The 24,044-nt window shown below is 44.9% G+C and overlaps 1 protein-coding gene across 1 annotated transcript in view; it reads left to right on the forward strand.

Moving 5' to 3' along the window:
* Positions 1-24,044, forward strand: part of LOC149440755 (myotubularin-related protein 13) — a gene marked incomplete at its 5' end in the record, with an annotated part of 208,535 nt that overhangs the window by 104,779 nt on the left and 79,712 nt on the right. Inside the window, 5 exons of the mRNA XM_089658165.1 lie at positions 734-909; positions 1,031-1,167; positions 3,768-3,963; positions 11,800-11,993; positions 13,385-13,525. Of these exons, the coding sequence (XP_089514291.1) occupies positions 734-909; positions 1,031-1,167; positions 3,768-3,963; positions 11,800-11,993; positions 13,385-13,525 (844 nt within the window). The remainder of the gene's footprint in view (positions 1-733; positions 910-1,030; positions 1,168-3,767; positions 3,964-11,799; positions 11,994-13,384; positions 13,526-24,044) is intronic.

Here is a 24,044-nt window from a genome sequence, read left to right on the forward strand (position 1 = left end):
ATCACTGTGTCACTATTGATGTCAGTGCCAGTTAGTGTACCCCAAAGCAAGCTTCAGCTAATGTCAGATTGCCCACCGCACTATCACAGTCCCAATACAAGTCGCTGATTGCCACCATTATATATAGTTTTTAAACTATATCTATCACTGAAACCAAATAATTTACCTTTTTTTTTTTTGTTTACCAAAGGCATGTAGCAGAATACATTTTGGCCTAAATTAATTTTTTATTAGATATGTTTTATAACAAAAAGTAAAAAAATATGGTTTTGATTTTTTTCCAAATTTTTGGTCTTTTTTTTGTTTGTATAATAAGGCTTCATGCACACATAACTAGGCATAAAATATGACCAGCATTAAAAAAAAAGCACATTTTCCTGCAGCGAAGGACCCACAGTTGGGGCATTCAGCCAGCCTTTGAAGTCAGCGACTCTGCTTATTTGGTAATCGGGCATTTGGTTTGTTTACTTCTCTAGCAATGGGGGAGATTTACTAAAACTGGAGAACTCAGAATCTGGTGCAGCTGTGCATGGCAGCCAATCAGGTTCTAACCCCAGTTTGTTCAATGAAGCTTTGACAATGAAACCTGGAAGCTGATTGGTTTCTATGCAGAGCTGCACCAGATTTTGCACTCTCCAGTTTTAGTAAATCTCCCCAAATATGTCTGTTTCAAAGAATCATTTTTTTGGCGTCTGATTTCAGGAATGTCTTTTTTTCTTTTTGTCTCACGCAGCTGATTAAAGTAGCTTTTGATGAGGAGGTCAGCCCGGAAATGGTGGACCTTTTCAAGAAGCAACTGATGAAGTTCCGCTATCCCGTCTCCATCTTTAGCATGTTCGCTTTTGCTGCAGGACAGGCGGCGCCCCCTATCATCCTTCCAAAGCAGAAGGAGAAAAATACCTCTTTCCGGTAAGGACTGGCTCTTCCCTATGTGTCTTCTAGGGTGCAGCCTCAACCCACATACATTGAGTGCGTGGCATCTTTCACTGAAAATAGTCCTTTTCTGATCGGGGACTCTTAACTATTTCAGGACACTTTCCAAAACCATTGTAAAAGGGGCCAAGCGTGCCGGGAAGATGACAATTGGACGTCCATACGTTGCCAAAAAGAAGACTGGAACCATTATAGAGGAACGAGGCAGCCGCAACGAAGAGGACGACATTTCCGGTTTGTTGTGAATCATTCCTTAGAGAAGGACAGATTTATTTATTTATTATTTATTTCAGGTACTTATATAGCGTCGTCAATTTACTCCGCGCTTTACATATATATTGTGTATTCACATCAGTCCCCGCCCCCGAGGAGCGTACAATCTAAAGTCCCTAACTTACATTCATACATACTAGGGACAATTTTAGACATGAGCCACTTAACCTACCACCATGTCTTTGGCGTGTGGGAGGAAACCCACGCAGTCACAGGGAGAACATGCAAACTCCAGGTAGGTGGTGCCGTGGTTAGGATTCCAACCAGCGACCCTAGTACTGCCAGGTGGAAGTGCTAACCATTTAGCCACTGTGCTGCTTAGATGAACATGCAGCTCAGGGCTGGACTTGGGGGCACCACCAATATTACACCGAATAAAGAGCCTCCCCGTTCCCTACAAAATACAGCAAATCACAAGGACCTCCATCACTTCATAACTAGCTAGGGTGGTACACCTGAGAGGAGCCATTCCCAGCCAGGGATGAGAAATATCACATATTATAAGGGCTGTTGCTGACCTCCTTGTGAAAATGCTAGCTGCCTGGCTCTCTGACTTCAATACTTTCTGAGTCACTAATCCAGAGTATGTGAAACTGAAAACACAAGTTTGCATGGTATCCAAGGAGAACATGTGCAGGTAAGGATGGAGCTCATCCACGCTCCCTATAAAAGGATGAATCTCAAAAACCGGCCACACCGACAGTGTCAGCCTTTTCATAAAACTTTATTGTTCACTCTGGAAGCCCCACCTGGGCCTCTCCTTTCAACGCATTTCGGCCTAGAAACAGGCTTACTAGTGAAGAAGTCCCTGTGAATGAGCCCATCTTTGAAACATGTCAGAGGGGGAAGGTCCCAGGCAGGGCTTCCAATATGCACATTATCAGTGGACAGCTGGTCGTTGTTATTAAGACAGAATAACTAAAGTCCAAACCAGGGGCGGACTGACAACTCATAGGGCCCCCGGGCAATAGAGGATCATGGGGCCCCTGTGTCCTCACCCACACTCAAACCACACTCAAAAAAGCCTATGAAAGGTACCAGGGGCATCTCATGGGAGCCCCCTACTGACCCCGGGCCCTCGGGCAGTGCCTGAATGGTCAGTCCGCCCCTGGTCCAAACTCCATATTTGCATACTTAAAGGCTAAGTTCACCTTTGGAACATGTTACATATTCCACCCGTTTATGGGGTGGAATATGTAACCTATTCTAGCTCCTGCACCTTTCCCCCCCCAATCCTCCCCCTCTGTGACAGCGGGTGGGGGATGTTCTCCCTGCACCTGCTGTCACAATTTGAAAAGAGCATGGCCATGTGGGGCTCCGCCCACACAACCTCATCATTCATTAAGTGCTCATGTACACTGCAGCTCATAAGCTCACGTGTTGGAGCTTTTCTACGTTTTTTTCAGCAGCCCCTGAACTCTCCCTAATTTTTTCCTATGTGTCCATGTACACATCGGCGTTTACAGGCAGTTGAGTTTATAGTTGTTTTTTTGAACACAGAAAACTTGCGTTCAGGGGTAGATTTTATCAGCGTTTCAAACGCTTGTAAACGCGGCTAACCGCGTTTATAAGCGTTTGTGTTTGAAACTTTTTTTAAACTCGTCTATTTCCAGACGCTGTCCAGAGCTTTTTTTCATCATGGAAATGCATGCAAAGGGTTTTTCCAGTACTCAGATGGACCCAATACACCATACTTTGAAGATTCGCATGAAAGAAAATGTTAGACACGGCTGCAATAATTTCTGCACAGAAATGAACCAGAACATCCAAACACCACAAAAAAAGGCAGCTAATCTCAACAAATACTGCTCTCTCTATTTCTCTCAAAATGTCTGAACTAGTTAATTTTTTTACTGTTTTTCAGTGCATTCTGGGCATTTTGGAAGGTCTCCTGAGCAGTGGAGTATTTAGGTTGCCCAAGGCAACACAAAAATTGCCCCCTCCTCCACGGAGAGACCCTGACACTGACAAACACCCACCTCCCCCACAATAAGAGCCTGACATTGACCAACAACACCCCACCCACGAGAGCCTTCCACTACCACCGTCCCACACACACTGGCAACCCCCCCCCCCGTGATCATTCACAGATTTCACACGTAGTAAGCAATGATGTCAGAAGTGACATCATTGCTTACTACTCTTCATGTGATCACTGATTGGCCAATACGACCCATACGACGATCGGTGTTCCACTGTGTCCGGAGGACACAGCGGGCACCAGATCACGGTGCTGCGCGCTCCCACGAAGCGAGCACAGTCCAAAATGGCGGGCGCCATTTATGAACTGCAACCTGCCCCTGCACTGCCACCGTCCGGCCGTTTATATACAGCGGCCGGACGGCAAGTGGTTAAAGATAAACGTAGTGTTCTCATTGGTGTAGCGGGTTCACTTTGACCAGGTAAGGTCATTTTGGGTTTGCAGTGATAGGCTAATTGTTTGGTCAGGCTACGGCTTATAGATATCAGGTAAACTTTTGTTGTTTGCACCAGTATAGAAACCTCAAAATACCTTTCCTCGCCAATATACACTGGTGATATTATGTTCACATTCTGCTCAGTTTCAGATGATAATGAGCTGCCGAGTGCAACCTTGAAAGCGTCGGAGAAGTCCACCATGGAGCAGCTAGTGGAGAGGGCTTGTTTCCGGGACTACCAGCGCCTGGCCTTGGGGACCATCAGCACCAGTTCAACGCGGATCAAATCTGAACATTTCCGAGTGACAGCCATGAACAGGATGTACTCGCTGTGCCGGAGGTGAGTTCGGGCTCTGGGTTTACATTGGGTTTCCCCCCATTAAGTGAACTTCTGTGACAAATGGTTCATTTTGGGTATCAAGGAAAAATCGCTAGCTTCTAATAAATATTTTCTCTGCACCTGATTGCTGTAAAATATCAAACAGAATGTTTTTTGCACAGGAACATGCAGAATATAATGCAGAAAAGACATCAATGTGAAACTGTGGGCAGTAGAATCATAAGGACAGCTGTGGAATAAATTTCCAGGAAAATTGTTCGACTTTTAAATAGGTTGAAATTTCAGCTTCGTTGCAATTTTTACAATTGGTCGTGTCCTGTTTTTAAATGAGAGTCCTCTCAGGATCCAGAGGAGGCATTACAATAGTGCAAGGGGACTATGTGGACCGGCCAGTGTGGGCTAATCTGCAGCACTGGACTAGCACTCCCCTCGGTGCCCAGAAGTGGTGAACTTAGATGAGTGTAGACAGTCAGCCACAGCTCTCTACTCTGCTCCTCCAGCGCTCACTGGAGCGCCGGGCTGTGGAGGGGGCAGGAGCGGCTAGATCAGGCTCATACTGGTGCACAGAGGCTGAGCCAGCTGCCTGTAAGGCATCTAGGTGGATACTGACATTATTGTCAGAATCCCTGTAGAGCCTGGACTGTCATTGTAACGTCATCTTGCTGTTGACTTAATGTGGGTCACAGGAGTGCACTCCTTTGACCCACAGGAAAAGTATGGCCAAAAGAGCTTTGAAGTGAAGCAAAAAGAGATCACCAAACTTGCGCATTACCTCAGTAATTCAGTGATTTTATTTAATAAACTATATATATTTTCACAAACAAGAAGCTCTGATGAAGAAGGATCTCCCTTCGAAAAAAACGTCAGCCTCACTTTGAACGTCTACCCTCGTGACATGACTTCCAAACGGCCGGACGGTGGCAGTGCAGAGTCGGGTGGCTATTTATAAACGGCCTCCCCGCCCCCTGCTTGTACGCGCTCCCTGGTAGCGTGCAGCACTGCGATCCGGTGCCCGCTGTGTCCTCCGTCGTACGGGACCTCTATGCGAGGTCCCGATCATGTGATCACTGATTGGCCAATCAGTGATCACATGCAGAGTAGTAAGCAAGATGTCACTGCTGACATCATTGTTTACTACGTGTGAAATCTGTGAATGATCACAGAGGTCACATGGTACAGGGCTATTCACAACAGCCTTGTACCATGTGACAAGCTGTGACCAATCACAGCTCACACAGTAGTTCTCAATGGCTGCAGGAATGAAAGAGAAATGATCAGTTTTACAGCCTATATGAGTGTAAAAGCAATCAGTGTACAAAAAAAAAAATCTTCATCACCCCCCACAAGTAGTACAGTGTCACCATGGTGACACTGTACTGCTAGGGTGACAGTATGTAAAAAAACATAAATAATATAAAAATGTAAAAAAAAAGTTTAAAACTTACAATTTTTGGTTATAAAAGAATATGTGTTATTTTTGTTTTTTACTAAAAAGATAAAATAAGTTTTGGCCAAGATTTATGATGAAATACTATTTATTTGCAAAATTTTATAAAAAAAAAACACTTTTTAAAATAAAAGTTTTGGACTTTTTCATTTACATAGCAAAAAAAACAAAAATCCCAGTGGTGAATAAATACCACCAAAATAAAGCTTTATCTGTCTCAAACAAACGCAAAAAAATTCATATGGGTACAGTTTTGAATGACCGCGCAATTGTCATTCAAAGTGTGATAGCGCTGAAAATTGGCCTGGCCAGGAAGGGGGGGGGAAAGTGTCCGGACTGGAAGGGGGGGGGAGTGTCTGGACTGGAAGGGGGTGAGTGTCTGAAATTGAAGGGGGTGAAAGTGTCCGGACTGGAAGGGGGGTGAAAGTGTCCGGACTGGAAGGGGGTGAAAGTGTCCGGACTGGAAGGGGGTGAAAGTGTCTGGACTGGAAGTGGTTAATAGCTCATTTCCTGACAGGGTAGCTATGGGCTGGGCATACCACAACCCAAGCCCCCTCTTACCCAAGCAAAGTGCATGACCACCGGCACAGTAAGGAGAGAACAAAACAAGCAGACAACCTTCTCCCTCACAATCCACCCCCCAGGGCTGGCTGGCCTCCACCCATGTAGATTGCACTCCTTATTAGAGATGCAGCCACTGTTGGGAAACACATTGTAAGAAGCCATTTCTTTGAAAAGCAACAATTGCACATTCAAAATATAGAATCAAGTACATTCATGAAAGAAATCGTATAACAACATCAATAGCTCCAGTTTATTCTGGATATTTTGGTGAAGGGAGAGATGCGACTGAAACAGCTGATGGAATGGAGTCTGAAATAAAAATCTACCTCTGCACGCTCGATGAATGGAAAGGTTCACTTTGCGTTTTTTTAGTTCTTGAAAACTCTCAGACCTATTAAATCATTTCTTTGTTTAGTTTCACCTCTTCCCACGTCCTGGGACAAGGATCTCCCGCGATGTGTGCCAGGAACGGTGTTCGCGGAATTATCACACACAGCAAATAGAAGCTCGCGCTCTCTACATTGTGTTTGATTCGATGAGATCTGCTGTCAGGTTTTGTCCAGCTCTGACCTACGAGTTTTATTTTCATGTCACTGCACAGGAGACCTTTTGCAGAGTTGCATAGAGGAAGATTTTCCTTCTTGTAAGAAGCATGTGACGGCCAAATGTATGGCAGCAAGATGGACACGTTGGTTCACATATCGTATAGGAAGAAGGGTTTGAATTTGGCTGAACTACGACTATGCTTTGTGGAGTGTAGAGGTTGTAGCGCCTTATGGGAATTATGGTGAATTTGTAGTAACAGATTGTAATTCTTAACCACTTCATGTCCGGACACTTTCCCCCCCTTCCAGTCCAAACACTTTCCCCCCCTTCCAGTCCAAACACTTTCCCCCCCTTCCAGTCCGGACACTTTCCCCCCCTTCCAGTCCAAACACTTTCCCCCCCTTCCAGTCCAAACACTTTCCCCCCCTTCCAGTCCGGACACTTTCCCCCCCTTCCAGTCCGGACACTTTCCACCCCTTCCAGTCCGGACACTTTCCCCCCCTTCCAGTCCGGACACTTTCCCCCCCTTCCAGTCCGGACACTTTCCCCCCCTTCCAGTCCGGACACTTTCCCCCCCTTCCAGTCCGGACACTTTCCCCCCCTTCCAGTCCGGACACTTTCCCCCCCCTTCCAGTCCGGACACTTTCCCCCCCCTTCCAGTCCGGACACTTTCCCCCCCCTTCCAGTCCGGACACTTTCACCCCCTTCCAGTCCTGACACTTTCACCCCCTTCCAGTCCTGACACTTTCACCCCCTTCCAGTCCGGACACTTTCCCCCCCTTCCAGTCCGGACACTTTCCCCCCCTTCCAGTCCGGACACTTTCACCCCCTTCCAGTCCAGGCCATTTTTCAGCTTTCAGCGCTATCACACTTTGAATGACAATTGCGCGGTCATGCAACACTGTACCCATATGAATTTTTTTGCATTTTTTTTAGACAGATAAAATGTTATTTTGGTGGTATTTATTCACCCCGGTGTCCGGACGCTTTCCCCCCCTTCCTGTCCGGACACTTTCCCCCTTCCAGTCCAAAAACTTTCCCCCCCTTCCAGTCCAAACACTTTCACCCCCTTCCAGTCCGGACACTTTCCCCCCCTTCCAGTCCAAACACTTTCCCCCCCTTCCAGTCCGGACACTTTCTCCCCCTTCCAGTCCAAACACTTTCCCCCCCTTCCAGTCCGGACACTTTCACCCCCTTCCTGTCCGGACACTTTCCCCCCCTTCCAGTCCAAACACTTTCTCCCCCTTCCAGTCCAAACATTTTCACCCCCTTCCTGTCCGGACACTTTCCCCCCCTTCCAGTCCAAACACTTTCCCCCCCTTCCAGTCCGGACACTTTCCCCCCCTTCCAGTCCGGACACTTTCCCCCCCTTCCAGTCCGGACACTTTCCCCCCCTTCCAGTCCGGACACTTTCCCCCCCTTCCAGTCCGGACACTTTCCCCCCCTTCCAGTCCGGACACTTTCCCCCCCTTCCAGTCCGGACACTTTCCCCCCCTTCCAGTCCGGACACTTTCCCCCCCTTCCAGCCCGGACACTTTCCCCCCTCTTCCAGCCCGGACACTTTCTCCCTCTTCCAGTCCAGGCCATTTTTCAGCTTTCAGCGCTATCACACTTTGAATGACAATTGCGCGGTCATGCAACACTGTACCCATATGAATTTTTTAGCATTTTTTTTTAGACAGATAAAATGTTATTTTGGTGGTATTTATTCACCACTGGGATTTTTATTTTTTTGCTATATAAATGAAAAAGTCCACAAATTTTGAAAAAAAAAGTTTTTCTTATAAAATTCTGCAAATAAATAATCTTTCTTCATAAATCTTGGCCAAAATGTATTCAGCTATCTTTAGTAAAGAAAAAAATAATCCAAATTAGTTTATAACCAAAAATTATAATTTTTCAAAAAACATTTTTACATTTTGTTTTTAAATACAGTTACCCTAGCCGTATACTGCCACCATAGTGACACTGTACTTCTTCTGAGGGGTGATGAAGATTTTTTTTTACACTGATTGCTTTTACACCCGTAAAAGCAATCCTTTCTCCTTCTCTCTGGCTGCATTCCTGCAGCCATTAAAAAATACTGTGCTGACACTGTTCTACTTGTGGGGGGGTGAAGATTTTTTTTTTTTTGCACTGATTGCTTTTACACCCATAAAGGCTGTGAAAGCAATCATTTCTCCTTCTCTCTGGCTGCATTCCTGCAGCCATTGAGAAACACTGTGTGAGCTGTGATTGGTCACAGCTTGTCACATGGTACAAGGCTGTTGTGAATAGCCCTGTACCATGTGATCTCTGTGATCATTCACAGATTTCACACGTAGTAAGCAATGATGTCAGGAAGTGACATCTTGTTTACTACTATTCATGTGATCACTGATTGGCCAATCAGGGATCACATGATCGGGACCTCGCACAGAGGTCCCGTACAGCGAACTGTGACACAGCGGGCACCGATCGGTGCCGAGCGCTCCTGGGCAGCGCGCACAGGAAATGGATGCGGGGGGGGGGGGGGGGTGGGACGACACACGTTTAGAAACGTCCACCTGCATTGGCAGCGCTCCCGTCCGGCCGTTTATCGACATGGGCCAGACAGGAAGAGGTTAAACAGGAACTAATAACAGTCGCTCCTGTTCCTGTTTGTTCAATGTCTTTTGGTTCCCAACCAACGTGTTTGTGGTTACTGTTAAAGAGACACCGTCTTCTCTGGGCTACAAGGTTGTCTACTGTATGCTGGGAGTGCTGGCAGAGGGACTTTGGCTAGGGATAACGTGATGCCTACACTCGCCAAAATATGGCACTGCTGCATTGAACATAGGAGATTTTACCAACGAGATTGTACTAACCTATGTTACTGTAATATAACGAATCAATGAAATCCAGTAAAGTCCGGTGCCATGATCTATATACATTGAATTTAGTGGTGCACCCTAATGAAAATTCTGGTACTGAAACCGATACGGAAAATTCAGAATGCTTGTGGCCGAAAACCGAACTGAAACCGAAATGTCTGCATATGTGGGGGTGGGGAGGCTCCAATTTTTTTTTTTTTTCTACGTTCATGTATTTTTTAATTAACTTAGAGTTTTATTGCTATCACATATCACTATTTGATAGCATATGAGTGACATGTCCTCTTTGTAGGTGGGTGCGGGGCAGAGTGTGCAAGGAGGGAGCAGGAGACGAGCAACGTATACAGTGAGGGAGCAGTGTATACAGTGAGGGAGCAGTGTATACAGAGAGGCTCCGTCACTGGCTGTCACTATATGTCGGTTCCGATTTTTAAATGCAATTGCCGGCTTTTTTTTTTTTCTTCACTCTAGCTCACAGAATTAGCTGTCACTTTCCCCGGAGCTAAAGGAAACTTTGTTTCTTTTATCTCAGGAAAGAAAACTAAAAGGAAACGTTGTTGCTTTTATCTCGGGAAAGAAACTAAAAGGAAACTTTGTTTCTTTTATCTCGAGAATTTAACTAAAAGGAAACTTTGTTTCTTTTATCTCGGGAAAGAAACTAAAAGGAAATGTTTCTTTTATCTCGGGAAAGAAACTAAAAGGAAATGTTGTTTCTTTTAACTCGGGGAAAGAAACTAAAAGGAAACGTTGTTTCTTTTAACTCGGGGAAAGAAACTAAAAGGAAACGTTGTTTCTTTTAACTTGGGGAAAGAAACTAAAAGGAAACATTGTTTCTTTTAACTCAGGGAAAGAAACTAAAAGGAAACTTTTCTTTTAACTTGGGGAATGAAACTAAAAAGAAACTTTGTTTCTTTTATCTCGAGAAAGAAACTAAAAGGAAATGTTGTTTCTTTTATCTCGGGAAAGAAACTAAAAGGAAACGTTTCTTTTATCTCGGGAAAGAAACTAAAAGGAAACATTTCTTTTAACTTGGGGAATGAAACTAAAAAGAAACTTTGTTTCTTTTATCTCGAGAAAGAAACTAAAAGGAAATGTTGTTTCTTTTATCTCGGGAAAGAAACTAAAAGGAAACGTTGTTGCTTTTATCTCAGGAAAGAAACTAAAAGGAAATGTTGTTTCTTTTAATTCAGGGAAAGAATCTAAAAGGAAACTTTGATTCTTTTAGCTCGAGAAAGAAACTAAACGGAAACTTTGTTTCTTTTAGCTGGGGGGAAAGTGACAGCTCATTCTGTGAGCTAAAGTGAAGAAAAAAAAGCTGGTAATTACATTTAAAAACCGGCACTGACATATCGACAGCCAGTCACTGTATACACTGCTCCGCTCCTGCCTTTCTCAGCCGTCGTCAACCCCCCCTCCCCGCCACATCTGCAGTACACACAGTCTCCTGTATCTGCTAAATTTTTCCTATCCACAAAATGTCGATAGGGCTATTTTCGGCCGATATGTTTCGGTGCATCCCTAATTGATTTCAAGTATAACCTTGGTGAAAACAAAAGGAACATCCACAGCTGCTTTGGGTAAACCACTGGAACATGAAAAGACAGGCGACAAAGACAAACAATAATCCAAAGCACTTGAGGGTTCCTGATTACTGCCACACTGATGAATATGTAAGTGGTGTTTTGTATCCCATGCGATTATGGATTTTTCGTGTTGTAACTTGATGATTGGCTGTGATGGATGTCTAATAAAAACTTTGTCAATACCACCATGCTTAAAGCAACTGCCATTTTCCTTACTATGGTTTGACATGTAGGCTGGCTAATCCCAAGTCATTGTAATCAGGAACCCTCAACTGGATTATTGTTTTTGTTTATAATGAATCAATGCCCTGTTCTCCTTCCCAAAGTCACTGCTGTTCATGATCATTCTAATTTTGTGATCCAGATTTTATGGGGATTTGTCCATGCAGGGCAAAGCAACCAGATCTTTTAATGCCTTTCTAGCTGCACATACTTGACTTTCCTTCGCTCCCATTTCTGCTCTGTGATGAAAGGCACAGGGCTCATGTGACAGCTCTGGACCAATCACTAGGACTGTCCCATACTCAATCATACCCAAAAGTACCAAACAAGCTGCCATCCTGAGTCTTGGCATTTGGAAAACTAGAACATATTTTCAGTAAGTACACATTATGAGTGTTCCTGCGGTAAGGCTGGCGTGATGTGATGCCAGTGATTGGCAGGGATTAATTATTAAAGTAGACATCTGCGGTCATAAAATGAACTTTTAGCAATGTCCTGGAAGTGCTTTCACATTTTGATTGCACTGTCCCTTTAACAATGCTAACGTTTCTCTGTTGTCCATCATCTGTGAAATTGCTTTTTTTTTCCTGTCCTTACTTTTTTTTTTTTCCCCGTCTTCCAGTTACCCTGGTCTTCTGGTGGTGCCTCAGTTGGTACAGGACAGCAGTCTGCAGAAAGTTGCCAGATGCTATCGCCATAATAGATTGCCAGTGGTCTCCTGGAAGAACCCCAAAACAAACGCTATCCTGCTTCGATCTGGGGGCTTCCACGGGAAGACTGTCGTTGGGCTCTTTAAATCACAGAATACACATAATGGTAAGTGCCGGGCGGGGGGGCCTGAGGAAGGAGCAAACACTCAGTCCTGGAGGTCAGTAGAAAAAAGGAGAGTGCAAACACTCAATCCTGGAGGCCAATAGAAAGGAGGAGGGTGCTGACTCTCAGACCTAGAGTCCAATAGAAAGGAGTAGAGTGCAGATACTTAGTCCTGGAGGTCAGTAGAACAGAGGTGGGTGTGAACATTTTGTCCTGTAGGCCAGTAGAAGGGAATAGGGTGCAGACTCTCAGACCTAGAATCCAATAGAGTGGAGTAGAGTGCAGACGCTTAGTCCTGGAGGTCAGTAGAACAGAGGTGGGTGAAGACACTTAGTCCTGGAGGTCAGTAGAAGGGAATAGGGTGCAGACTCTCAGACCTAGAGGTCAGTAGAAAAGAGGAGGGTGCAAACACCTAGCTCCGGAGGCCAGTAGAAAAGAGTAGGGTGCAAACACTCAGTCCTGGAGGTCAGTAGAAAGGAGGATGGTGCAGACACTCAGACCTAGAGTCCAATAGAAAGGAGTAGAATGCAGACATTTAGTCCTGGAGGTCAGTAGAACAGAGGTGGGTGCAGACACTTAGTCCTGGAGGTCAGAAGAAAAGAGGAGGGTACAGACACTCAGTCTTGAAGGTAAGTAAAAAAGAGGAGGGTACAGACACTTGGTCCTGGAGGCTAGTAGAAGGTAGGAGGGTGCAGATATTCAATCATGGAGGTCAGTAGAAAAGAGGAGAGAACAGACACATAATCCTAGAGGCCAGTAGAAGGGAGGAGGGTGCAGACACTCAATTATCAAGGCCAGTAGAAAGGAGGAGAATACAGACACTCCGTCCTGGAGGTCAGTAGAAAAGAAGCAGATACAAACACTCTGTCCAGCATCTGTTCATTGGTTGAAAACATTCTACATCAGTCATCTCAGACATATCTTGACATATTTCACACTATAATGCTTACTCGTAAGGCTTTTAGTAAGCTCGTCCGTGTGAAACATATTAAGCCACTTCTAAGATGACTGCTGTTTAATATTTTATACCAAATCTGCAGAATTTGTCGGATTTCAGAAATCCTCTGGTGTTGGGTCTTCCGCATTTGGCATTTGGCATTTAGGCTGTTGCAGGTTATTACAGTCTGCGGTTTGGGAGGGTATCAGAGAGGTGGTGAGTCAGGATTCCCCATGTGGCAGCAATGTATGTCCTTTGACTTTCTGCCAGTCTCAGATTATACAGTCTTTGTAGTGTCTGAATACACGTCCTGTATGAAGTTAGCGTAGCATTAGAAGTCATCTTGTTTGTACAGGTATACTATTACTGCCATGTAATTGCATTACATTATTGCTGCTTTGGTGGATCTCTGATGTCTATTTCGGTGATCTAATACATTCTGCTTTGTCATTTTTAGCTCCTGCCTCATCTCTTGAGTCATCAAGCAGCATCGAGCAGGAGAAGTATTTACAGGCCTTGCTGAATGCCATCTCTGTCCACTACAAATCCAATGGAGGAAGCACTATGACCATCAGGCCTACCTTGGCCCTATCACCAGGTACAGCCTGCAGACTTGTCATACATGATTCTAGGTTTTTCTTGCCTGTGCAAGGTGGCTATAGTTCCGCTCATGTCTTTTGTACAGCAATCAACACCACTTCTTGTTATATTGTGTGATTGGTACTGTACCCACAGTCATCAGAACACATGCCTGGGAATCTTATAGCACCTCTGTGCTTTGTGCCTCAGGGCCTGAAGTCTATTATAGGTCTCTGGTGAATGCAGTTGACATGACAGTGCTGGATTCAGATTCTATCTGAAGCGTCTGAGGTATGTTTAGAGTCAAGCAAATTATCAAGTAGGGCATGACACCTGGATATACCAGAAACCTATAAAAGCCCTGCTGGAAACTTGAACTACCAACCCAAAACTGGCAGGACCATTGTCATAGAATGCCTATGAATTACAGGCTCTTTGTCCTTCTCCTGAACACACATCAGGTGTATGTTGGCCCGTGGAGCTTACACGTGGCTGAGGACTCTATGTCCCATGAAGTTTACACATGGCCGAGGACTCTGCTCCATGTGACATCCATCAACTGCCATTTAGGGAGGTGAGTGAGCCACATACATCTCCATATCACTGAAGTACTGAGTGTTCTTCTCTCCTGGCTCAGCCGAGTGGTGGGTGGCAAAGTAAGCAGGTACAGCTGAGCTGGGTGGCCGGTAAGTAAAGCTATTGTTTTGCACTGAATAGGGAAAACACGGTTCACTTTAAGTGACTGCCCAATCCATTTACTGCTGTCCATGGCTCTGACAACAACCACCCCAGTGCTGTCAGGATGAAGTGCTAACCATTTAGCAGCACAGTGGTATAATGGTTAGCACTTCCACCTAGCAGCACTAGGGTTGTTGGTTCGAATCCCAACCATGGCACCACCTGCCTGGAGTTTGCATGTCCCTGTGCTTGCGTGGGTTTCCTCCGGTTTTCCTCCCACACTCCAAAGACATGCTGGTAGGTGAATTGGATCCTGTCTAAATTGGCCCTAGTATGTGTATGTATGAATGTAAGTTAGGGACCTTAGATTGTACGCCCCTTGAGGGTTAGGGGCTGATGTGAATGGTAAAATATATATATATGTGTGTGTGTATATATATATATATGTATATATATATGTGTGTGTATGTATATGTAAAGCGCTGTGCAAATTGACGGCGCTTTATAAGTACTTTTTTATAAATAAAATAATAAATAATATACCCCCTTAGGGAGACTCCATTCTTAATAGGAACAAAAGGAAGGGGGATCATTGTTGCATAGTGGTCTCAGCATTTTGGTGTCACCAGCACCCTAGTGTACTGCACAGCAGTCTGGAAAACTCATTTATTGTACATCACAGGACATAGAGCAGGTTATAATCATGACTACATGGGTTATGCGCCACCTATAGGTAAATGGACACTGGCAGATCAATCATACAGGAATCCTCCCCTATATAACCCCTGTTATACAGGAAGTATCTCAGTTTTTTCACCAGTGTCTGTAAGGTGATGGTCACTGATGTGCTGCATGTGCTCTTGGAGCATACTTGGAGGTCCAAAGCGTTTCTTCTGTGAATCCAGGACTGGAATCGGATCCATTCAAAGGCAAGTAGCTAAAAGGGATGGCACCCAAGCCTCATAGGATAAGAGAGAAGAATCCTCTGGGTTTGCGTGTAACGCAACCTTGCAGCAGTGGACCCTACATAATGGAACCCTTTGCACTGTTTGTTCTGACCAAGGTGCTTTCCAGCAGGGTGCTATACGGATCCAGGAGAGTGGACCCCAATTGTAAATTGAAACTCTTTTATGACTGAGCCAGCTGTGATGGGTGAAGGTTGGACTCCTGATATGATTCAAAGTCCTGCTGTGAGAATTGCAAGTGGTGTATTGTTTGGTCTGGCTGGGCCGTTTTCAGGAGTATTGGGCTGCAGTTTTCTCCCCCAGCCAATAGAGGGTGAGGGGCCGCTCTGTATATACCTACTCTTGGGCAGTTGAGGCAGGAAGTAGAAGGGTGGCCACTTTTCTTATGGTTGAAGTCACACGTGGGCTGAAGGATCAGTGAGGCTCCTGAGAGACAGTAGGGACACGGAGCAGTCTATGGCTGGATGATCATGGGTGAGTACTACCTGTGGGGAGCTGCATGCCCAGACAGGACATGATTACACATTGCATTTGTCTGCATAATCCTGGGGGCCTTGTACAACTGTTTTCTGATACACCCATGCATGAGTATCAGTGCACTTAAAGGCGTTGTGTCTCCAGAGTAGCTTGCATTTTGATGTGCAGGAACCTACATTTAGACTGCACTGAAGCGGTAGAAAGGCTACATTTAGGTTGTGTTTGATGCATATGTTCTTGGCTAGTCCTGCAAAACTAGGCCAAGTGCTTACTAGGGTGTATGGGGCTAGGTGCAGTTAATTTTGACACAGTTATTTAACTATATGGCTACATAGCTATATAGGGGCATATCTGCATACTCGCATAAGCAGCATAACTGCGTACCTGTATACTTGTATAAACTATATACTTGCATACCTGTATACACGGATGGACTGAGCATTTGGAAACTTGAGCACTGCCCGAGGTCAGTAGGGGGCCCCATGAGATGCCCCTGGTACCTTTTTCATAGGCTTTTTTGAGTTTGGGCAAGGACACAGGGGCCCCATGATCCCCTATTGCCTGGGGGCCCCAAGAGTTGTCAGTCTGCCCCTGCCTGTATACCTGCATAACTGCATACTTGCATTATTACATGGCTATGGACCTGCAGGACTGCATAAATATGTTTTGGCAATATAGTTGCTACATTATTTACTTGTTATATGATTTAAATGGTCCCAGAAGGGGAAAGAAGCCAGGAGAATGGGTGGTTGATTGTTCGGAATCTGGAAAAGGGGAAATTTTCCTTCCAGCGATATGGAAGATAGTAACCACTGATGCCAGTGTCTCCGGTTGGGGGGCTGGTTTGGAGGTGGCTACAGTTCAGGTGACTTGGTCTCCACAGGAGAGCATACTGCCCTTCAATATTTTGGAACTTCAGGCTGTGCACCTTGCTCTAGATTATTGGATGAATCCGTTGCATAGGTTTGTGGTCATGGTCAGGGTATCAACCACCAGGGCAGCACCAGGAGTCATGTGGCTCAGGAAAAGGGGAACCAAATTCTGTCTGTGGCAGAAGAGCATGTGCCATCTCTGTGGGCAGTACATATTCCAAGTATAGAAAACTGGCAGGGATGAGAGCCCCACTGGCAATAGGGGTAGATACACTGGTAACACCTTAGAGACCACGTAATTTTTGCTTTCCCTCCCGATTCAACTACTGCCGCGTCTTTGCGCATGATCTCGGGAGTTGGTAACACTGATAATAGTGGTGGCCGACCTAGCCCAGGAGGGCTTGGTACACTGTCATAGTGAATCTGACAGTGGGTGCTCCTTGGACACTTCCAGTCCAGTCAGGCCTATTGTACTGGGTCCAATAGTATCCTGCTTTAGGATGGAAGGCTTGGCTATTGAAGCCCAGGTTTGAAATGATCGGGGGTCTTGGGTCCTGTTATCTATGCACTATTGAGCACAGAAAGCCGGCTTCAGGGAGGTTTCCTTACAGGACCTGGAAATCTTATGTGCCTGGTGTGAAGCCAGGAAGTGACATCCACGGAAATATGTGATTGGGAGATTTTTGTCCTTTCTCTAATCAGGATGGGAAATTAAATTGGCCTAAGTACCATTAAGGGTCAGATTTTGGTTCTATCTATATTTTTTTTCCAGAGACCATCGTTTCTTACTCCTTGATTTTTACATCGTGTAGGGTGTAACGCGGATAGTCCCACCTGTCAGGCCACCCTTGTGTCCTTGGAACCCGAACTTGGTCTTGACTGTCCTTGAAGATACCACCTTTTGAACCAATTCGAGAAGCTCCGTTGGTCCTTTGGCTTGGAAGGTGGCTTCTTTGATTATTACCACTTTGGCAAGAAGAGTGTCAGAGCTGGCGGCTCTTCAAGTAAGGAGCCATTCTAGGTATTGCATCATGATAAGGTGATGTTGCGATCTCATCCATCTTTCTTGCCTAGAGTGGTTTCTAGTTTCTACTTGATTCAGAACAATGTCTTGCTTTTCTTTTTTCCTAGTCCACACTCAGCAGGGGAAGATCACTGGTTTGTGCTGCCAGAAGAGCCCAGGAAGGGCAGACGGCATCCAGGTCAACTATTTCTCATTGGATCCGCCAGTTAATCATTAAAGCCTATGGTTTGAAAGGGCAAGGTCCCACCCTTTCGGGTGAGAGTGCACTCTACCAGGAGTATGGGGGCATCGTGGCTATCCACTATCAGGCGGCAATGGCTCAGTTTTGTAAAGCCTAGTACACACAATCAGAAAATTGTATGAAAAATACAGCCTTCAAAGCAATCATACGATAATCTGATCTTTAGTACACAGCTTTATTTGAAGGGAGCAGCACGAAAATGTTTCTCATACAATAGCAGATCGTACAATTTTCGTATAATCAGGACAGTTTTTCGTCCGAAAATACAATACAAATACAGGACATCACTTCCGAATTTTCTTTCTGTCATACAAGAATTTTCGTAAATTTTAGTAACCTCTTCACTTTCGATATGTGACTAGTATGCAAAAAAAAAAAAAATGTATAATCATTCGTCCGATATTTTCATCGTGTGTACTGGGCTTAAGTCCGCCATGGTCTTTGGTTCACACATTCACAGGGTTTTACCAGGTGGATGTCAGATCCACGGAGGATACTGCTTTTGGCGGCAGCGTATTACAAACAGCAGAATGGATTGATGGCAGTGGTTATTGTTGTGTCTCCCACCCCTCAGGTTTTATTGCTTAGTCATGATTATAGCCTGCTCTGTGTCCCATGATTTCACGGGACACAGAGGTCCTTCCCGTCTTTCTGGGAATCCATTGCTTGCTACAAAACTGAGGTATTTCCTATATAGGATGGGCAGGGGCGGACTGACAACTCATGGGGCCCCCAGGCAATAGAGGATCATGGGGCCCCTGTGTCCTTGCCCACACTCAAAGCTGAATGCCTGAATGGTCAGTCCGCCCCTGAGGATGGGTTATATAGGTAAGGACTTCCTGTTTGATTGATCTGCCATTGTCCTTTCACCTGTAGGTGGCGCATAACCCATATAGAACAAATAAAGTGCAGCGCTGAACAATATGTCATATAAATAGACTGTGAATGAGTTTGTGGATATATATGATAGTGACATCCAAGTGAGCCAACAGATCCGGATATGAGTGCTCAGGATAATCGGTAAAAATGCGCACTTACCAGATGCGCATAGAATATGCGCATAAATAAATCCACCTCTTGAAGAGGTATGATGTGTAGAGCACTTCCTTCTAGGGATGGGCAGCAAAGCGGTATGTGGGTGAAGGTTAAGTCTCCAGAGGTCTCCTTTAAGATAGATGGATCCACCGCCCGTTTAAAGGGATTCCTTTCCTCTGGATAATGTATCCTTCATCTAGAAGATTCTCCTGGCTCTGCAACTCAATAGCTCCATGAAGAAGCCATAGAAAAAATGTCCATAGTGTAGTATGTTCCTAATGCGCTTTATTAACAATGTAGTGAGTAAAAATACATAGGACAGTGAACTGACCCTTCTTTAAGATGGCCACCGGACCAACTTGTGGCTCCGGCGGCGTGACGTCACAGCGTGTTGAGCCTCCTGAGGCCTTTCATGCTAAGCCATAACCCATAAAGTCATGATTATAGCCTGCTTTGTGTCCTAAGAAATGGGTTTTACAGGTAAGTATGTAGAAAAAAATCCAATTTCAGAGAGAGGAAGCAGCTACCTTAGCTTATGTTGGAACATTGGCTGTTGTGGTAGGAAATAGGTTTCCCCATTAGCATCATGGGCAGCAGTAAAGATCAAGTGGGGTTACAACCTTGCTTACCTTCACCCATAATTCTAATCCTGTGGTCCAGCAGGAAGGAAATGTGACATGTATTGTGGATATGTGCTGTGTTTTTTTTTTTTCACACAAACACTTTAAGGGCCATTAGTGCATGTTGCCACGATGCATTGCAAGGCACCTGCTCTATGTGCATTGTGGTGATATTCATTTTAAATGGCACTCCAATACATTGTAAAGTACCTCAAACACCACACCCAAAGCACCACAGCACACCACAACAAATACACCATGCATTGCGGTGCACTGCATTGTAGATAAAGGGGTCATGCATGTTTTTTGTCATACGTTGACACCCCATTCATAATCAATGGGCTGCCTTAATGCAGTGCATGTTATCATGAGTCCATTAACACGCCGCAACCAATCACTTAATTGTGAATGGGCCCTAAAGGAAGAACTAAATGTGGCCTGTTTCACATGGGCCTCAATGTACATAAGAACAGTGTGAACTGCAAGCTTTGACAATGCATTTGGGAAGAGAATGAAGTCCCTGCCGTCTAAGGGAGAGATGGAGATCGCCCAATCAGTGACAGAACAGGGCAAGAACAAGTAAGGCCTGCTTCACACGGGCTTCAACTTGTATGAGAGCAATGTGAACTGCAAGCTTTGACAAAGCATTTGCAGAGCTTTCGGACAGCTTTGTTAAAGCTTTAAAAGCACCATTCAGCTTCAGTTTGTAAATGCTGCACACGGGTCCTAATGGGAGTGTTGATTGCCACTTTACACAAGCTGCTAGCAAACTTTCAACAAGCCTCAAGAAATGCTGAAGCCTACACTCCCGTTAGGTTCTGTGTTCAACATTTACAAACTGGAGCTGAATGGTACTTTAAAAGCTTCCTGAAAGCTCTGCAAATGCTTGTGTCAAAACTTTCAGTTCACATTGCTCTCATACAAGTTGAAGTCCGTGTGAAACAGGCCTTACTTGTTCTTGCCCTGTTCCGTCACTGATTGGGTGATCTCAGTCTCTCCCTTAGACCGCAGGGATTTCATTCTCTTCCCATTGCTGGTAAAGTATCTGTGTCATTGATTGAATATATTGTGTACACCAGCAGGTACTCTTTAATCATATCATAGACTGTCCTGGGTACAAGAACACTATTCTATGTGTAACACTCCTGACACGTTAACCCCCCCCTACTCGATGTCAGCCATCATGTGCCGATTCCCAGGTCGGTTCAAAGAGAGGTAACCACAGACGGGGTGGCATGTGACTCTGGAAAGTTGCCGGCCTAATCAGCTTAGTTACCCTTGATACAATCTGCAGCTGTGAAGTGCACCCGTCAGAAACCCATGCATGCTTCGCTTACCCTAACAGCCAGCGCAGTCACCACACCTAATCCGCTAATCGTGTCAGCACACGACTTTCATGTGTTAACCATTCTCATGTGGAATACCAATGGTGCTGGAATTCAACGGGGTGAGTCCACCTAAAACCGATATTTCAGTTCTGGATAGATGCCAAATGCACTGAATCACTGTCTGTCTTGTGTTCCTCAAGAGAAAGCACAAAGGGGGTGCCTCTAAGTGCAGCATTTGAAACACTTTATTAAAAACATCGGTATAGTCCATAAATGAATTATGCACCATGTAGGCAGCTCCACCAAGAAGACTGGAATAGATCCCTTTTGTATTAACAAGAGAAAGCACAAGAGGGCGTCTCTAAGTGCAGCATTTGAAACATCGGTATTGCACTCACATATTTTGTAGAGAGAAAACAGGTGGCGCACACACCTAGTGCATTATCCAAGGTTTATTGTAGGAATGAAATAATAAAAACATACTCACAGACGAAGCATGTATCTAAAAAGCATAGAAAAAGGACAATGGCCACAACGGCAGGCAAGGTGTTCTCACTGTCAGTGCGGTCAAATGGTGACACGTTTCGGGGACGAATCCCTTTCCTCAGAGCTGATGACCAACCTCTGATGCTGATGTATGGACAGAAAGAGCCTCGCTGTTGACGAGGCATCAACAGCGAGGCTCTTTCTTTCCATACATCATACATCAGCATCAGAGGTTGGTCATCAGCTCTGAGGAAGGGGATTCGTCCCCGAAACGCGTCAGGCATTTGACCGCACTGACAGTGAGAACACCTTGCCCGCCGTTGTGGCCATTGTCCTTTTTCTATGCTTTTTAGATACATGCTTCGTCTGTGAGTATGTTTTAATTATTTAATTCCTACAATAAACCTTGGATAATGCACTAGGTGTGTGCGCCACCTGTTTTCTCCCTATCCAGTGGCTGATTTCCCCGTCCTGAGGAGGGCTGCACCCCTGGAACATTTCCTTTGGTTGTCGCTGTCCTGGTACCCTTGGCTTCCCTTTTGGCTGTGCATATCCTGAGGCGCTGGAGAGTACATACGATATCACATATTTTGTATTAACAAGAGAAAGCACAAGAGGGCGTCTCTAAGTGCAGCATTTGAAACATCGGTATTGCACTCACAAATGTAGATGAATAGTGCGCTTGTAAAATGAAGCAGGCCTCAATAACGGATCCGCGAGTCCATTGGTGGCAGTGTGGAAGATTGAAGCCGGACTCGCAGATCCGTTATTGAGGCCTGCTTCGTTTTACAAGCGCACTATTCATCTACATTTGTGAGTGCAATACCGATGTTTCAAAAATGCTGCACTTAGAGACGCCCTCTTGTGCTTTCTCTTGTTAATACAAAAGGGATCCATTCCAGTCTTCTTGGTGGAGCTGCCTACATGGTGCATAATTCATTTATGGACTATTTTAGTAGTTTGGACTTTATGGACTTACAGTTGTGTCCAAAATTATTCAACCCCCACTGAAATTGAGTGTTTTGGCCAGTTTGACATTGCTTTTGATCATTCAGTCATCTTGCTTACATTTACATTAAAGAGGCACTTGTAGGTCAGACAAATATAACATAACAGTTATAATGAAATAACCACAAATGTCTTTTCTGTGCTCACAGCATTATCAGTTTTATTCAACCCCCAAGTGACATTCAATCTTAGTACTTAGTACAGCATCCTTTTACAGTTATAACAGCTTTTAAACGTGAAGCATAGCTTGACACAAGTGTCTTGCAGCGATCTACGGGTATCTTCGCCCATTCTTCATGGGCAAAGGCCTCCAGTTCAGTCACATTCTTAGGCTTGCGCACTGCAACTGCTTTCTTTAAGTCCCACCAGAGGTTCTCAATCGGATTTAAGTCTGGTGACTGCGATGGCCACTCCAAAATGTTCCAGCCTTTCCTCTGCAACCATGCTCTAGTGGACTTGGAGGTATGCTTGGGATCATTGTCCTGTTGAAAGGTCCAACGTCTCCCAAGCCTCAGGTGTGTGACGGACTGCATCACGTTTCCATCCAATATCTCCTGGTACTGAAGAGAATTCATGGTACCTTGCACACGCTGAAGCTTCCCTGTACCTGCAGAAGCAAAACAGCCCCAAAGCATGATTGACCCTCCACCATGCTTCACAGTAGGCAAGGTGTTCTTTTCATCATAGGCCTTGTTCTTCCTCCTCCAAACATAGCGTTGATCCATGGGCCCAAACAGTTCTAATTTTGTTTCATCAGTCCACAGAACACTATCCCACAACTTTTGTGGTTTGTCCACATGGCTTTTGGCATACTGCAGTCGACTCTTCTTATTCTTTGGAGACAGCAAGGGGGTACGCCTGGGAGTTCTGGCACGGAGGCCTTCATTACGCAGTGTGCGTCTTATTGTCTGGGCTGAAACTTCTGTACCCACATCTGACAAATCTTTTCTCAGTTCCTCAGCAGTCACACGGGGACTTCTCTCCACTCTACGCTTCAGGTAGCGCACAGCAGTCGAAGTCAGCATCTTCTTTCTGCCACGACCAGGTAGCGTTTCAACAGTGCCCTTTGCCTTGAATTTGCGAATGATGCTTCCTAAGGTGTCTCTTGGTATGTTTAACATCTTTGCAATCTTCTTATAGCCATTGCCCTTCCTGTGAAGAGAAATCACCTCTTCTCTTGTCTTCCTGGACCATTCTCTTGCCTTCACCATGTTTGTAACCACACCAGTAAATGTCTAGAAGGAGCTGAGTATCACAGTCATTTTAAAGCTGCCTAATTGGTGCTTATTATGCTTGATTGCTGCTCGGTGACATCCACAGGTGTTTTCAATACCTGATGGAAAGCACCTGTATGAACCTCTGTTCTTCAGAGTGGTAGTCTTTAAGGGGTTGAATAATTGTGGCAATGAAGAAACCACATAAGAACCATTTACTACTGTATTACATAAACAATTGATGTCATTTTAGTTGCATTTGGGTAGTTACAACGTCCTTGTAGGATTTGATTCTGAATACAATTCCAAATGTACACTATAGTCCCTAAACCCCTTTACAGCATTGGGGGTTGAATAATTTTGGACACAACTGTATATATTTACTGATTTGGCTCCTATGTCCCATGTGGACCAGGGTTGCACCACAGAATTTTTATTGATTGTCTTGTGTTCCTTCTTGCGATTCCTCTTAAATTCCCTGTGCTCTTTCCCAAAATGATCAAGTGAGAGGGTCTTACTTCTGCTGCTGCAGTAAAATACAGAATTCAACATTGAGATCAAAGCTCTATTTATATTTCTGCAATTACCAG

This window comes from Staurois parvus, unplaced genomic scaffold (genome assembly GCF_062004578.1).
Source record: "Staurois parvus isolate SC_StPar_1 unplaced genomic scaffold, SC_StPar_1.0 ptg001054l, whole genome shotgun sequence".
In the NCBI taxonomy this organism is placed as follows: domain Eukaryota; kingdom Metazoa; phylum Chordata; class Amphibia; order Anura; family Ranidae; genus Staurois; species Staurois parvus.